Genomic DNA, 18,313 nt, shown 5'->3' with positions numbered 1-18,313 from the left:
ATGTAACTATTTCCTTATAAATAGTATAAATGTAACTATTCCCTAATAAATAGTATAAATATAACTATTTCCTTACAGACCCAGGTCTGTAAGGAAGTCTATATTTATTGCTTGTAAAAAAAAAAAAAATTGTTAAAACAATGATCGCTGATTTGAAGTCATTCATCTCTTTAGTTGAAAAATGTATAAACTTATAGATGTTTCAAGTCACAGGAGAGCAGCTTAAAAAGTTTCCCAGATACAGTTTTGCTAGCTTGGGTTCAGAGTTTGCATTCAAAAAAAAAAAAAAAAAAAGAGGTCACTTGATTTTGGAGTTTAAAAAACAATCCCCCCCAAAAAAATCAAAATGTAGTCTTACACTCCACGTAAGAAAAAAATGTTTAAAAAAAAAAAAAAAAAAAAAAAATCTAAAATCCAGTGTTTCCCCTGAATAAGCTTCCAGACCAACATCTGAACACAACTCTTAACTCGATCTTGTTATCAGCTCATTAATGCAGTATGAGACGGTAATCAGCTACAGAGAGATGCAGGGAAATGTTGCACTGACTCATAGACAAAATTACATTAAAAAGGTAAAAGAATAAATTAAGTGTAAGTAAGTTAAAGATCATCACAGCTTTTCCAGACAGCTGTATCTGGGGAAGAACAATCACCTTTTTGGTGCCTGAACCATATAACCGTATAAAAGGTAAGAATCAACCCAATAAATGCACAAAAACACTAAATTAAGTTAAATTAAGTTATGAAAATTCCCAAACTGTAAATAGTTGCATCCCTCTTTTGTTGATTAAGGCTTCAGATAAAGAGTCAAGAGTCGTTCCTAATCCAGCGGGCTTTGGAAGATCAGTTTGACACAGCCGGTCTCCCTGCTCAGCGGCTGGATGCAGAATGGGCAGGCGGCATGGAAGGCATGTGTGCCATGTGGCAGCGGGATCTGGCTCCAGTACACAGTTGTTTTTTCTGAACAAACGTGGCCACAGGGGACAAAGGCGTGGGTAGGGGACTCCGCATCGACGTAGAACCCCGGCTCGCAGCCAAGCCACAGTGGCACATAAGGGCCCCTCGCACGGCACATGGGGCACTCCCGCTCCTGACACTCTGCTTCGACCTCAGGATCACAGCGCCCTCCCCAGCCATGGTAGCCATGCACATGGCCGCAGCGCAGGTATGCCCATGGTTGCTTCTCATCCAGGACGTCCTTGCGACGCAGGCTGGGGAAGGCCAGTGTGTTGAAGCCCACGGGACACTGTGGCCGCCCGGCATTCAGCTCCTGCCGTAGGGCCTCCAGGTGTTTGACAGTGGGAGTGAGGGACAGTCCTTCGGCCGTGCGCCACAGCAGGGTGGCACCACACAGGTCGATAAGAGACCCATCCACCAGCTCGTTGGACTCAGATTCCACCTTGGAGGGGGCATTAATGACCTGGGATTAATGACCTGGGCCTTGCGCATGTCTGTGTGTAACAGGTTTGCATGTCTTTGTGGGGACCAAAGATTGTAAGTTTACTATGCTTGTGGGGACCAACGGCCCTTATGGGGACAAATTCCCCTCCCCCACGTGTTTGAAGACATTTTTGAGTCTCAAAATGTGGTTTTAGTGTCAGGGTTACAATTAGGTTAGGATTAGAGTAAGCAGCTAGGGAAAGCATATCAATTAGATGTCCCCACGAGAATATGAAAACACAACTGTGTGTGTTTGTGTGGTGTGTGAGAGAAAACAGGAGTCGCTCACCATATTCCCCCTCTGCTGAGCTGATCTGGTCTCCCGCAGTGTAAAAACATTCCCACAAACTGAGATTTCCCTCCATTGACCAGGTTTGGAGTCCTGGCAGAAGCCGTGGCGAGGATGCATCACGAGAACTCCATTTGTCGTCAGTGCATCCATCTGCCCATCCTGCATTCTCCACTTGGCTGCCTTCTCCTATGAAGAGGTCAAATGTATGTTTAGCACATTCAAACTGAAGAAATGTTATCACAGGAAATGAGCAGTTTGTGCATTCTACCCCAAGGAAGATGTTTTTAGACGTGTCAAAGCCTGCGGCGTAAATTCGTGCAGAGTAAGGTGGGTTTCTTTGGCAGATGATGCGGCAGGCAAAGCGGGAGATGGTGCTCTGAAGTGTCTGACTGTCAGCTTGGTTCTGACCTCCAGGCACAGTATCCGTAACCACAAAGTCAATGGGACTCTCTGTAGAACGGCCAATCTGTAATTACACAGAGACAAGTGCTCATGTCTTGCTTGTTTTCAGTGGTGTTCATTATGCTACCTACAGAACATATTTTGTGGTAGACACCACTTTAATAAAGAAAACTGACATGTAACAATGTCATTCATCCAGTGTTCACTTTGACCTAAAAATCTTACGTGGATCTTACGTGGTCAGTACACACAAACAAAACAGTGAAGAAGGCGCAGCAGTGCCTCTTCTTTCTCAGGAGACTGAAAAGATTCGGCATGAGCCCCCGCATCCTCAGGACCTTCTATCACTGTGCCATTGAGAGCATCCTCACTGGATGCATCACCACCTGGTATGGCAACAGCACCGCCTACAACTGCAAAGCTCTCCAGCGAGTAGTGCGGTGCTCTGAACGGATAATTGGAGGTGAGCTTCCCTCCCTCCAAGACATCTACAGGAAGCGCTGCCTGAGGAAAGCGGGGAGGATCATCAAGGACTCCAGTCACCCCAGCCATAAACTGTTCAGACTGCTTCCATCAGGAAGGAGGTTCTGCAGCATCCGGTCCCGTACCAGCAGACTGAGAGACAGCTTCTTCCACCAGGCCATCAGACTGCTGAACACGTCATAGACACCTCAGCTTCACTACTGGAACTTCAACATTATGCACTCCATACTGTACAGTAATGCCACTGTTTTGCACGTCTCAACTCTGTATATTTTATATATTTTATTTTATTGTTTACTCTATTTAATTTGTAAAATATGTGTATACACACACACACACACACACACACACACACACACACACACACACACACACACACACACACGTAGAAAAATATTTAGTATACACATCCAGAAATGCATATACTATTATATATTGTACATATATTATTAGTTTCAGATGTAGCCATTCTTGTATTTTGCTTGTTTACATTATTGTATTTTGCACAACTCTGTTGCTTGTGAAGCTCGCACACAAGAATTTCACTCACATGTGCTGTACCAATGTACCTGCACATGTGATGTGACAATAAAAGTGATTTGATTTGAAAAAGGATAATACTGAAAATCACAAGGTTGAATATCCATGTAGGGTGTATGCTTTTCAAAGTACACACCTGGAACATGTCTGTGTTGCTGTCATGAGTGTACTCCACCACCACTGTCTGTGCGCGAGACAGCGTGTATGAAATACTGTGCTGCTCCTTGTTGCTGACGGCCTTAACAAAACAAACATGAAAGAAGAAGCTCTGTTAGTGTGTTTAAGACATGAAAGAATTTCTTCTACAGCAATCGCGGGGATGTTAATACTGATGGAAGCATGTCAGGAAGAGTATTTTGAAACTGGTAACAAATTCAAGATGTTTTAGTTAAATCCTATTAAGGGCATGTTCCATTTAGAGCATCATATTTAACCTGCAGACCTTTAAGATAGAACTGATTAAAAGAGTTAAATATGCGTTCCATATTCATTGTAGTTTCCTCACACTCGTCATATTTAGATTAAAATACACCAGAAATGTGCCACTTTCATTTGTGTTGAACTCTCACCTTGGCAGCTTGAGGTGTGCATGACATGTGGACAGTGCTCGGTTTCACACCGTTGGCCTTATTTCTGCGACACAAAGCGAAGCGGCTTTTCCGCCTCCCCTTGTCTCCATAGGGTAGAGACCCATTACACCTGAACACAGAGGATAACGATGAGCAAAACTGCTTTATGTTCAGCTGCATTTCAAAAAGGCATTTTAATTTTAATAATACATTATTATGAATGAATGAACCAAAGACAATGGCAAATCAGAAAATCATCTCCTGGCAGCTCAGCATTTAAATCAACTTAGAGTATGTTCATCTAGAGTTAAGCAGTGAGTAAGGAAACAAAGGGTCAGTGGTGCTCCAAATATTAGGAATCAACCTGGGAATGGAGAGAGCAGTGCCTCCATTTTAATCCACTAGACTGAGGATATTTCAAGTCTACCTGAGCACTCGAAGTGCTTTATTCAACATGCCTTGTTCACTCATTTGCACAAGCACTTTTTTGTATGCTTCAGTGCTTTCTAACATTTACACTCTGATGGATGTATCAAAGAGCAGCTTGGGGTTAGTAAGGATATCTGGTATGCAGACTGGCGCAACCAGGGATCAAACCACACACCTTCAGACTATTAGAGGACCTGCTCGACCTGCTGAGCTTCAGTAACGTGTCAGTGCTAATCATAGGAAGGAAGAAACGAGCAGTTGTAATTAACTTAGGCCACTGTCTCAATAAAAGTTCCATATAATTTTTTATTATTATTTATTTTTAGGAAAACACAGATTTAAAAAACGCTTTAAAGATTTAAACATGGTTATCCCAACTGAGCCTTCATTAAATCAGTCAAAGATACACAGGAAAGAAGGTCAGACACCAACTAGGGAGAAACCGAATGACAAACAGAACAACATTGCCGTCCCTTATGTAGCAGGTTTATTAGAGAATTTTCTCCAAGCATGGCTTCAAACGCCACCACACCCTCAGACAAAAACTGGTTCATCCCAAGGATGAGACTCCCACACACAAACTAAACAATGTAATGTGTGCTGTGTAGTGCAGTGAGGAGTGCTCAGACCTCTACACTGGAGAAACCAAACAGCTCCTCCATAAACGCACAGCACAACATAGATGCGCCACCTCGACAGGACGAGACTCAGCTGTACATTCGCATCTACTAGATAAAAGGTCACTCCTTCGAGGACACCGATGTTCACATTTTAGACTGAGAACAGACCAGGTGGCTTACAACACCAACTGTCTGCCACCTATAACGCGTTTTTTTAAAAATCCCTTGTCAGGCGCCTCAACCCCAGGATGATTGAAGACCTACACAGACGTATTCAGTAAAAAATGTAATCCAAAAAAAATTTTTTACTCCAATTTCTTAAAATCTCTGCTTTAATGTTCGCCAACGTAACCATGTCTAATCTGATCCAATCTTAGCCTGCCTGGAACTGGGGCTGACGTGGTCTAAATCAGTGATCAGTTTTGGATCCATCCTGCTTTGCAAGTGAACTCATATTCAGAAGACGGACTGTGCAGCTGCAATTAAAGCTCTCTTTGAAATACATTTTATACAGTTTAAGTCTTCAGACTCTTCACATCATCTCCAAGATGACAGCTATCTTTCCGTGTGACCGATTGCAACATGACAATTGATTCATTGATTGGTGTGTTCTATGGCTAAAGCTTTATTTAAACAGCGTTTGATAAAGTGACACACAGTTAGGTTTGCAGTACGAGGAAACTGGACAAAAATGCTCCTCTTAGACGGTCAGCCAGAGTCACAGAGTTAGAAAGATGAAGACTATAGTTTTTATTCTGAGCTGATATACATCTGTAACGCAACTGCTGTTTCAACCTTATGAGTGTGAAAGTTCTCAGTAAAGTGAGTTGGAGTTGAAGTTAACTCACTTTTTGGAAAAGAAGACCCAAAGCGTCCCTCAACTCATGGTTAACAAACTCAGAGCTGTTAGCTAAACCTGCAGGTCCCAGGTCTGCATCCAATAGAAAAACAAATAAAACGAAACTTCTCTGAATTTCCCAGAGAAACTGTTGCAGCCTCACCAACAACAAGGAACCACCTAAGAGAAATTTATGCCTGACAACCCTAGCAGCTTCACTTTCAGTTTTCTCTGCTAGTTTGTGTTGGCTAAACACACCGAGGCCGTTTCTCTGTAGTGTAGGTAAAAAGACGAACAGAGATATTGCCCAAACATTCCTTCCACAGCTTTCACTGCAGACAGGAAGCTTTGAGGGAGGGAGCAAAAAGTAACTACGGTTTCAGTCCAGAATTAAAAGCAGGATGCTGCGGTTGAGAGATTTATAGGTTATCCAACTGAGCCATTAGGATACCATTAAATGTGTCTGTTTTTTAAAAGCAAACTATCATGTTTTGAAAATTAACAAAAAACACAAAACAATGACAGCACCGCTGTCGTCCTGATGTGTTTAACATTTGAAAACACAATCCTGAATGTTATGGGGGCTCCAATAAGAGTCAGTTTAACTGAAGTTATCTTCAGAGTCAGGCTGCTGTTAGCTGCAGGTCAAGTAAACAGTTGAGACAAGCCATTCTTTCACTGCTTAATGCAAACTTCCTGCGTTTGAGATGAAGTACCAGCCACCTTTTTCTTAGACAAACACTAGCCACCCCAGTTCCGCTGTGGCTCCACTCTATGAACCACACTACAAGGTATGTTTTCACAAACTATGTGGATCTTTCTAATTAAATCTTATGACTAGTGTAATTGCCAGCCTCAGGGCAATCCAGACTGTTTAATTCCACGTGTGGTCACAATAATACAAAAGCAAACAAAAGGGCTAAAACCACAGCAGCCACCACGTCCCTGACCCGACCTCCCTGAACCGCAGGCTCACTCTTGTGTGCACAGTGAATGGCCTTTAGTCAGGAAGTCGGCAGCATTTAATGGCTGCGGTTGAGTTTCCCAACACACTTTAGTTATGCAGCACCCAACTGAATTTCTCACACTACAAGGCACATTAAAATAAAGAGACTTGCTTAAACCTACCCAAGTTTAGTCAATTTCTTACCTAAAACAGTGACGCTTATAAACTTCAAGGCACACAAACAAAGACTGCCAGGTTCTTTTAGATCAACAACAGCACAATTTGTCCTTTATACTACAGCTAAAGAAGTTGAATGTTACAACCAGGTTTAAGGATCGGTTATCAAACTCCAAAAATGGTTTTGATGACATCAAAAATATGTCTGCAATATCCAGCTGTTTTATCGTTTGGTTTAGAATTACTACGTACATTTTAGAAATTAAAAGGGATTTTAAAGAGACTTTTACCAAACACTAGCCACCCCGAGCACACAAGTTTCCAGGAACATATCTATAAGATACGGTCTAGAAATGCTTCAGATGGCCTCAAAAGTTTATCATGATATATCATGGAAGTTTGTGATTATGATATTTATAAAAAATATAGATAAAATATTGAAGAAAGTTGTATAAGTGATTGCAGCTTGCAGGCACTAAACTTTTTTTATAAGTGCAAACAAAACTAAGGATGTATCCCGTCTTCCTTTTCCAGGATTTTACTGTCATTAATGACAATCACATTCATGCCTAAACCCAATTAAAAATAAAACAGTAAGCTAACATTAGACGTCTTTGGCTTGCGGGAGGAGGCCAGAGTCCTTTACATGTAAATGAGTGGTTGTGACATTTATTAAAACATTTAGTTTTAGACCGCATTAAAGTCCCCTATCAGTTATGAATTTAACTCCTTTTTCTACATCCACTGTATAGAACAACTTTCTAGTATCAATTTCAAAAACCTACGTCGCCTTGTTCTCAAGTTATCATATTCACAACATTTTCAGAAAGCTTACTCTGACCTTGAGATTGAGGTCACTGAGATTCAAACTTGTCCCAGATTTTTTGTAGATGTGCCTCTGGTATCAATTTGAAGCTCCTATGCTGCTTTGATCTCGAGTTATCGCATTCACAAACTTAGGTGCCCACACCACCCGCCTGGCAGGGTGATGACAGTACCCCATCTTTCCACCTGAAGGGCTTTTACTCTGTGGGTTTAGAGAGAGTTTGCCTCTGTGGTCTGTGGGTTTAGAATGAGTGTGCGTACACAGTGTCTGCATTAACCACTTTTCCCTTTGACAAAAAGCAAATACGCAGATGTTGATTCCTGCCATGTCAGTTGTTCTTCATCTTACCATGACTGGGACTGCTGTATTAACCATCTCCACTGGCGGAAAAAATTCATATTTATTATGCATGTTTGGTTACTGTATGCCTTTTAAGTTTGATATTGAGACAACAGAACTCAAATGGAATCCCTCCTTACAGCTAAATCCCCCTGTTAAAAAAAATGTAAGAAAGGGTTTCCTCTTGTTAAGCCAAACACTGTGTTTTCACCATCGTTGATTTCTTGCCTGCATGTGTGCCTGTGGGTAAAATAATAGGATTTTGTTCCCTCCTTCCTGGAAGGTACAACATTGATCAAAAGCTGCTTATTTCCTACACATTCAACAGTTTTAAAAAGGATTTTAAAGAAAAAAAATGGTCTGAAGAAGTTCTGCTTTGATGACTTATGAATGTATGTGAACTCAGTAATTAACCGCTTACCCCAGAACGATGAGCTCCCCATATTTGACAGGTCCTTTGGTAGACATAAGGTGGGTGGAGATGTTTTCCTGACCCAGCGAAAACATCTGTGCAGGTTTCTGAAAAAGGCAGGCTGAGTACCATCAGAGATTCTCTACTGAAAGAGGCACACAGCCCGCCACCTGCAGACACAATCAGACCAAGGTTTATATTCTTGGATATAAAATCATCAAAAGTTTTCATGATTCGGTTTTAAAGAAAAATAATGAAAAACATACATCACTGAATATTCACTTTAAAAACATTTAGGCATTCATATAAACACACAAAGGCTTCAACACGATCCTATTCATTGCTACAATACACCCAGTGTCTTTGTACTGGGAGCAACAGTGGCGCACAATGTATCCATTCAAATCTACTGAGTGTTGTTGGGGTAATGCAGGGTCCATTTTATCTGTGAAGGCTGACTCACTTAGAAACACGCCAGGACTGATGTTATGTTCTTTTGTACTATGAAATAAACAAAAAACAGAAGAACAGAAAACACTTAACAAGCTGAGCCTGTATTCAGAATGCCAGCTCTGATGTCAAAAGGCCAAAGAGGACACATCATGATCATCTAAATCTGCGTGTTACACAATTATGACAAATACTGCACTGATCTCGACTGGTTGTCACACAGATGTGGGTATGTTGAAGGACCCCCAATTTTTTTCTTTGAGTGCAATCCCTAGAGTTAATATTCCAGCTTATGGAAAAAGTGTGGCAGATCACCGTCACAGATTCAGGTATAATTCCGCTCTTTGTTCAGCATTGCTAATATTCTGAAAATACCATTTTAATAATAATAATAATAATAATAATAATAATAATAATAATAATGGATACTTTATTGATCCCCATGGGGAAATTACTTGTTTTTCTCTGCATTTGACCCATTCACTCAGTGAAGCAGTGGGCAGCCCACTAAGCAGGCGCCCGGGGAGCAGTGTGTAGGGACGGTACCTTGCTCAGGGGTACCTCAGGGTAGCCGTTAAGTGGATTCGAACCGCCGACCTTCCGATCATGGGGTGACCACTTTACCTACTGAGCTATCCCTGCCCCCCATTTTAAGCAACGCTTTAAAAAAAAAAAATGCATTTTTTTTTTTTTTTTAAAGGGCTGTTTTTAAAAAAAATATATTTCTTCACTCAACTTTTAAGGATTTAAGGAAGAAAAACTATCAATGAGTGTTGGCTATAGTAACAGGCTAAGAAGGACACGTTCAGCACAGCTGATGGACCAGTAAACGTTGTGCTATGCAAGCCGACTGGCCATGACAGTGTTTTCCTATAATCACATTTTTCAGAACAGGGAAAAAACAACTCCGTGTTGAGAAAATAAGTACAATCCTGCTACATTAAACTCATCTTTGACATTTTACCTGACCAGCTCAGTTATTAAGACATTAATTTATGATGCATCTTTGTTACACCCCATCCAGAACTGACATCTGTCTCACTGCATTGAACAGTTTTCTCCATAAAAGTAACAATACAAATATTGAATGAGTGGAGAATGTAAAAAATACACCTGAGTGTGCAGATTAAAGGTTTTAGAAGATTCAGCTTCCATTTTTCCCACAATACAGTAGTAGTGTAGGTGACGCCATAGCTTATAGTGAAGCTGAAGCTGCTCCTCTTCCATGATTGTTCTCTCTGCACCCAGTAAAGCATACAAATGGCTGTTAAACCCTGATCTTTTGGTTGTGGGGGAAACTGGTTACATATTTGTGGTATAGACTAAAATGATTAACTGAATGTTTAGTGGAGAAGACTGTTCTTGACCTTTTAAGCTTATGAACAAAACACTAAAATTTCTGTAACGTTCACCAATATTTATATTTAGAAGTCCATTACAAAGCAGAATTGTCTACAGCCAATAAGTTCAGATCAGGCCTCAGAGCACAAGAAGAAAGAAGGTAGAAGGAGTAACAGTTAAGTTTGGCAAACATCATCCAACATAATCGTTATTCCAGGCAGGACAAACTGAAGCCTTTACAGCATGTTTCCTCTTAATACCACAGATAAACGCATGATACAGCTAAGTGACGGGAAACAAGGAGTATATCAAGACACTATCAAGATAAGCTGGTATCAAAGCAACTTAGCAGAAAATGTATTAAAAGCTGTTAGGATGTGGCATTTCACTTCTAGATGAAGATATGCTGATGGCGATAAGCGCTATTCTGTGTTAGCATGCACTGAAAAGCTGTGCCATTTCTTGCTTCCCGTCAGCCTTTCATTTTAGCACATACTTCCCACTCAGAAGCCTTTCATGTGTTTTCTGCAGTATCAGAGCTTTTTGAGTTGTTTCCCCCACTCAGGTGTCCTCATGCTCTTCAACTTTACAATTTAAGAATGCATGAACTTTAAGACAAAACAGTTACCTTGTGTATTTTCACTAAAGCAATTTTTAATAATCAACCTACTTTAAATACTGTTAGATAAGATAATCTAAAACAATTTTACATAAATAAATAATAAAGTATTATTATTAATAATAATACTTAAACAAAAATATTAAAAATATATATACATCCGTAAATGGTGTTATTTACCGATTCTTAGTTGCAAATATCATTCAACAGGGCCAGGACCTGCTAATCCAGGATAAACACATGCACCTGTACGTTTCTACATCTACAATTAATTATCAACTAGAGCTTTAATGATAGTGATAATGATGAATGTGTAGTACGCCACCTGCCTATCTTTAAATACACCGCTGAAGGCTGACACTAGCTATGGCTGAATCTCAGTTGTGGACAAGGACAGGGTCAACTGAAGATACCACAGACCAGCATATTTAATGATGCAGCCGTAACTTGTGTTTTATATTGAATAAAAAATTCTGACCCTTAAACTTTAGATCTGTAACACCTGCTGCATCTGCTGACTCAGGCTACGTCCACACGTACCCGGGAATTTTGAAAACGCAGATTTCTCTATGCGTTTGCACCTTCCATCCACACGTAAACGGCGTTTTCAGTCACTGAAAACTGAGATTTTTAAAATCTCCTGCCAGGGTGGATATTTTCGAAAACTCAGTTTTTGCATTTACGTGTGGACGAGAAAAACTGAGAAAACTGAGAAAACGCAGCGTCAAAGGTGTGCGCCTTTTTTGACGTCACACTGTGCACCACGTTATTGTTTTGGTTAAATGAATTTCTACAATACTGTTAATTGTACTCTCTGCAGTGTTTAAATGCTTACATATACACACAGTTACTGTCCCTCCACACATACGACTCGGTTCTGCTTCTATGCCCCAGCTTTGTTTACTTTTCCCCCACCGAGGCTTCTAGACTTCTGATTGGCCAACATTTCTGCACGGTTAGGAATCTAGCGCCACCTGTTGCTTTGGCATGTTCCTAGCAGCATTTTCCTTCATTTCTGCGTTTACGTGTGGACGGGATTATTTTTTAAAACGAAAAAGGAAAATCTCAGTTTTCAAAAATACCCGTGTACGTGTGGACGTAGCCTCAGTTCATAGCGTGTGATTCACATCATCTTCATCACAGGCCATTCCTGTCTGGACACATAAGGTTAATCACTTAGAATAACTGATCTTCTGCATACTATCACCAAATGTCCTACTGTATGGATCTATCTCAGGTTTACATTAAAAGGAAAATGCATTAAATGAACTGAATTAATCTGTTGCTTCCTACTAATAAGTACATCAAAATATGTCACTTCTTCAAAATGCCGCACTTGCAAAAGGAATTATGTTGTGAAGCAGAAAAATTATCAACATTAAAAATTATTCTGAACAAATCTGTAACATTGTAATAATTATTTTACATTACACACTGATTCCAAGTTCATTGCTATAAGAATTATATAGACACAAAGCTTTCAATTTCTGACTTCATTTGAAAAACATCCTATGGCTAAAATTAAAGATAAACCTTGTAGGATCTCCTTGCAGCTGACTGGAAAGCTTAAGAGGTAATGTGATTTCAGTGCATTTACAACAAAGCGATGTCCCCGTGACTATCCAATGCCCTCAAAAATGTCCAAAGTTTATTTCAGTGAAATGCAGGGTTGAAGAGACACAGTCACTATCTGTAAATTGACACCAGATAACAAGGTTGAGTTCTAAAGTGACTTCACTCCTCTTTCTCATGTGCGTCTTTTCCCTCTTGTGAAAGCAATGTAGATTCTGACATAGATGCTATGTTCATACTGCAACTCACTGTATCCCGCCTTTGTGACCCATCTCTCAATTTGTAATCAGCCTCAACAACACAAAGCTCAAATGGAGTCACGGCTCCTCACGCGACCTAGTTTGGGCTGCCGTTTCTCACCACTGGCATGGTGACGATTCAGCCTTGATGTCATTTGATGGAAGCGCTGTTACTTTAGGTTATCAACATCAGCCTCTTATAAAAGAGTACAAATTTTTAGTGTACCATAATTAATTAACTTAAGCAGATGGGTATCAGCTGAATACCTGACTGCAAACTACATTGTCTGCTGCCTTCTTAATTTTTAAACACACTTTTTTTGGAAAGTCAAGCTCAATTTCACTAGTCACACGTGGGCCAGATTACTGCCAGATCTGTTAAATCAAGATATCACTTAAATAGAATCTGTCCTACAAAGTGGAGTAGACTGAAAAGACTTCAAAACGCAACACATCTCACAGTCTAAAGAAACAAACACAGTCACTGACATCCACCAGCCAGAAAAGGTTTACCAACCATTTCTAAGGCTTTGAGACTCCATTGATCCATGGTGTAAGCCATTTCCCACAAACAAACAAAAACTTCCAACAGTGGGGAACCTTCCCAGGAGTACCAGGCCTACCAAAAACACTAAAAAAATTCATTGACAACTCATCCCAGGAGGTCAAAGAAGAAACATCATCTAAAGAACTGCTGGCCACAAAAAAATAAAATCCATAGGAGAGTACAAGTACAAAAGGGTAATGTCACATTTGCCAAAAAAACCATCTTAATGATAACCAAAGCTTTTCAGAAAATAGCCCGTAGACTGAGGAGGCAAAAGGAACTTTTTGGAAAGTTAACATTCCATTTCATCTCGGTATGAACTAACAACACTTCCTCTACAGTGATGTGAAACACCCTTGCAAACATTTGCAGTTCTTGGTGTCAAAAGTGCCACACCAGCAGGTTCAGGGGAAATTCACTTTCAGATCGGGCCAGGTATGTCTAAATAGCCTTTTTCCCCATTAATAAATAAAATCATGATTTAAAAATTGCAATTTGTAATTCTCATGCCATCTATGTTTAATATTACTTTACATCATATAATAAATGATGTTCCAAAAATAAAAAAGAAAGACATCAGAAACAGGGAAAATACTTTTCCACAGCACTGTACATTGAGCTGTTAGTCACTTTTTTTCTTTATCCACTATGGAAAAAAAAAAAAAAACAGACTATAAAGACAGCAGAATAACACCTGACACAAACGGGTACCTCTATCTGACCACTATATTGTTTCATTACTGTGAAAGTAAGGTGTTTACAGTACACAAAACTGCAGAATATTCACTGGAATACCATTCAGGATGGCTCACACTTATTTAGCCAAGCCAGAACGCCAGCATGGGATAAAACCATTATTAGGATTAAGACAATCCTAAAGTGCAAAGAACTATCATGGCTATGAGAGTTGGAGCCCTTCTATGGCTTACATGTACATGATGAAACTCTTAAAAGAAATCTATTTTAAATTTATGAACTATGCTAGAAAATTATGAGTTTACTTGGAACATCCAACCAGTATTTCTAAAACGCTGTGATCTGTAACTATTATTGAGTTGAAATAAAAGATTAAGTTATTCTAATCTAAAGCTCAAAGGAAATGTCAGCCAAGAGTTGTGGGTACTATACAAGTTAGTTAGCAAAAGAATGACACAACAGGATAAACTCATGTACAGTAATATTAAAGAAATAACAGGGGGGTGGGGGCGGAGGTGTTGGATGTTTACCAAACCAGACCAGCTACAAGGTACAAGACCTATACCATTCTGTGATGATTCCACATAACCTCTGAAGAAGAAATACCTCCCACTCCACACACATACCGCAGATGAGCCTGCAGAACACGAGCAGGCATGTTCTGCAGATACCTAAGAGGGGTGTGAAAAAGTGGGGACCGGCCAAAAAAAAGTCAACATTTTCAGAGATCTCCTCACTCCAGTGGTAAAAAGTCAAAGACTTTCTGTTTCATTATCTGGGTGTTAATTGGCTCTCTGGTGACAAAGTTGGGACAACTACCATCTTTAGCATTTCAGAGTTCTCCCACAGATTCGCCCTCAGGATTAATATCATAATTTTTCTGCCCTTTTGTTTGTGAATACCAGTTTGAACAACAGCCACAGAAACGTTAACGTATGTAAATCAGCTATAAATTGTGATATTCTGACAATGAAATATCTCAATTTACGTAAACTGTAAGCATCACTTCTGTTTATCCTCTGGTGCAACTCTCACCTAGAACTCCTAAAACTTTCCAGGCTTTAGATCAACATTCGTCTTTGGAGATGGGCTGACACATCTGTAGGCTTTTAATATGAGGGGACAGTTGGACAAAAAGGGCAAAGTTTTAACATTAAAATGGGGAACAAAAGCATCGTCTGTGGGGACAGATGGATGCTCTGGTAGGATGGTGAATGCTAATGAGTCTGTGTGGCCAGGACAAAGAAGGCCAGCTGGGCTACAGGACAGGACGGAGTACCACCACGGACAGAGCCCTGTTTAAGACACTAAATATACACACACTATATGTTTTACCTAATATGAATAATAACTTCAAATCCTGAATTCAATGAGCTGCAGAATATAGCAATGCTGTGTGTACATTTTAATTAAATATCTGGAGTTCTATTTGTGGCCACTCTATTGTGGACAAAACAGTACGACACACTATTACAGAAAAGAAGCTATGTTAGTGGAGTCAGCAGACACTTCAGAGCCGTTTATGACACACATACACACAGGACACTTCACAAGTTACTACGGAAAGGACGTGTCACCGTAATTTATTACGAAATTTAATACCATATACGACCATAAAAGCGTCGATAAAATTTGATTTACGTTTTCCAAAACTCACACAATCTCCCCCCCCCAAAAAAAAACAACTTGTGTTTGGGATTTTGTCAGTGAAAAAAAAAAGACGCTTATCAACCTAAACCTATGGCGCTTTCAACCTAAATCTTGAATTGTTTAAGAGATTGGTATACTGTTGTTGCCCTATATAACGTCATTACGGTAACTCGTAGCTAGTTAGCATTTTTCGATCGTAAAACTTGAGAAAAAGCAGAGAATGTGTTAGTTCATTAGGTACTTATTTAGCATAAGGTTACCACTAACTACAGAGGACTAAGGCGGCGTTAGTGGCGCTAACAATGACGAAAAGAATCAACTCCTTAGACAATTAACTCACCGAAGTTACAGTTCGTCTTAAAGCAGTCTCATGTCCCGGATGTCTTTGTTCCAGGAACAAACGCTGTTAGCCGTTTTAGACCATAAATGTCACAGTTACTTAAATGTTTACCAGGAGTTCGGCGACTTTTTATCGATTTTGTTCCTAACAAAACCACACTGAGCGAATGCTGGCTTAACCGTTTTCTAACTCAACTGCGCCTCTTAGCTATCAAGGCTACTGATTTCCGGTTAACATTTCAGAGTAAAACAACTTAACTTACTTGAATACCAAAATACTCAATACTTACTCAAATGCCAAATTGTTTTCAAGCTGAAGTAAATGCCAGTAGTATGTCTTATAAACTTGAACGTCTACTTTTAGTTTTTAGTTTACTCATAGTTAATTAAGAGAACCTGGTTATTTGAGATGGTTGCACCATTAACACTTGTTTTATTATGAAAATACAAAACCTGTACTTCCGGTTTTCTCTGCGGTCTGCGTGTGTAGCTGTGCACAAACAACTATGATTTTAGGTTTATGACTTACTGCAGCTGTTACCCCAATAAGACATCCTCTCAAATTAGTCAAATGTTTCCTCACATTAGGTCATTCAGCTAAATTAAAATCAAACTCTGAATCAGAATCTGAATACTTATTAATCCTGAGGGCAATGGTTTGGTAACAATCAATTAAAATATATATATATGAAAGACAGGAAATGTAACTGTAACTGTAACTGTAAGAAGAATGTAAACCACACAGCACAGATGACAGCACACAAGCATAAAACCTCCTGCGCATGAAATAATATATTTAAAGCCAAGAAGTCGGTAGTGAGCAAAATACGTGTCAAGTACATTCCAGGGACCTTAATCGTAAACTGGGATAATATGTATTTAAAATGTTAATAATGTCTGTTTAAACGCCGACGTGTCAGTTATACGTTTTGGTACCTTAGGCTGCTGCGTAAACTTTTGGAAGACAGGAGTGAGTTACCAACTGGTTTATTTTGATTAACCGTCCCCAACGATGTAGAGTTCCTACAAGCTTCATCCTGTTCCTAAATATACTTTAAAAAGTTATCTTGGTAGTTGTTGTTTGGGGGTTTGTTTTTTTTTAAATGTAAATAGTGTTGATTTTTTTTTTTTTATTAGTATTTTTTCCAGTCATGTCACAACACAATTTAAATCAGATATTATACCTAAAACATCGGCCCGTCTATTTTCTTATACCAGTTTGAGGCAGGTTAACACACAGAGACAGACAACAGATAAAAAAAAAACAAGTGCTGGATAAACAGAACAGCTGTAACAAGGCTGGTTAAGGTAAAACGCTGTGCTGTGCTTGTAATGGAAGAAGAGCACTGTCCAACTTTGAAGTGATCTTAGTTCCTGGAAAATGAGCCATGTTCCTTTACTGAGAGTATTGGATCTGATTTTTACAGCCTATTTTGTATTTAGGATCCCAAGGTGGAAACCGTTTCCTAAACAACAGGAACAATAGCATACACTAACAGTCATGTCAGACATTACTACAGTGGGGCAAAAAAGTATTTAGTCAGCCACCGATTGTGCAAGTTCCCCCACTTAAAATGATGACAGAGGTCAGTAATTTGCACCAGAGGTACACTTCAACTGTGAGAGACAGAATGTGAAAAAAAAATCCGTGAATTCACATGGTAGGATTTGTAAAGAATTTATTCGTAAATCAGGGTGGAAAATAAGTATTTGGTCACCTCAAACAAGGAAAATCTCTGGCTCTCACAGACCTGTAACGTCTTCTGTAAGAAGCTTTTCTGTCCCCCACTCGTTACCTGTATGAATGGCACCTGTTTGAACTCATCATCTGTATAAAAGACACCTGTCCACAGCCTCAAACAGTCAGACTCCAAACTCTGCCATGGCCAAGACCAAAGAGCTTTCGAAGGACACCAGGAAAAGTATTGTAGACCTGCACCAGACTGGGAAGAGTGAATCTACAATAGGCAAGCAGCTTGGTGTGAAAAAATCAACTGTGGGAGCAATCATCAGAAAATGGAAGACATACAAGACCACTGATAATCTCCCTCGATCTGGGGCTCCACGCAAGATCTCATCCCGTGGGGTCAAAATGATCATGAGAACGGTGAGCAAAGATCCCAGAACCACACGGGGGGACCTGGTGAATGACCTGCAGAGAGCTGGGACCAAAGTAACAAAGGTCACCATCAGTAACACACTACAACGGCAGGGAATCAAATCCCGCAGTGCCAGACGTGTTCCGCTGCTGAAGCCAGTGCATGTCCAGGCCCGTCTGAAGTTTGCCAGAGAGCACATGGATGATACAGCAGAGGATTGGGAGAATGTCATGTGGTCAGATGAAACCAAAGTAGAACTTTTTGGTATAAACTCAACTCGTCGTGTTTGGAGGAAGAAGAATACTGAGTTGCATCCCAAGAACACCATACCTACTGTGAAGCATGGGGGTGGAAACATCATGCTATGGGGCTGTTTTTCTGCCAAGGGGACAGGACGACTGATCCGTGTTAAGGACAGAATGAATGGGGCCATGTATCGTGAGATTTT

General features: G+C 40.0%; 1 protein-coding gene across 1 annotated transcript; it reads right to left on the bottom strand.

The window, feature by feature from the left end:
• Window positions 1-376: 376 nt before the first annotated feature.
• On the bottom strand, window positions 377-15,983 carry LOC113024729 (E3 ubiquitin-protein ligase pellino homolog 1-like). The gene is made up of 7 exons (XM_026172024.1): window positions 15,768-15,983; window positions 8,323-8,483; window positions 3,727-3,856; window positions 3,294-3,395; window positions 2,001-2,198; window positions 1,730-1,918; window positions 377-1,399 (listed from the first exon to the last, which is right to left on the bottom strand). Exons 2-7 carry the CDS (start codon window positions 8,406-8,408, stop codon window positions 821-823), a joined length of 1,284 nt encoding a protein of 427 aa, XP_026027809.1. The 5' UTR covers window positions 8,409-8,483; window positions 15,768-15,983; the 3' UTR covers window positions 377-820.
• Between the last annotated feature and the right edge of the window lie 2,330 nt (window positions 15,984-18,313).

This window comes from Astatotilapia calliptera, chromosome 6 (assembly GCF_900246225.1).
Source record: "Astatotilapia calliptera chromosome 6, fAstCal1.2, whole genome shotgun sequence".
Classification (NCBI taxonomy): Eukaryota; Metazoa; Chordata; class Actinopteri; order Cichliformes; family Cichlidae; genus Astatotilapia; species Astatotilapia calliptera.
The sequence above is the reverse complement of the archived record's forward strand: the minus strand, read 5'-3'. Positions and strand labels throughout refer to the sequence as shown.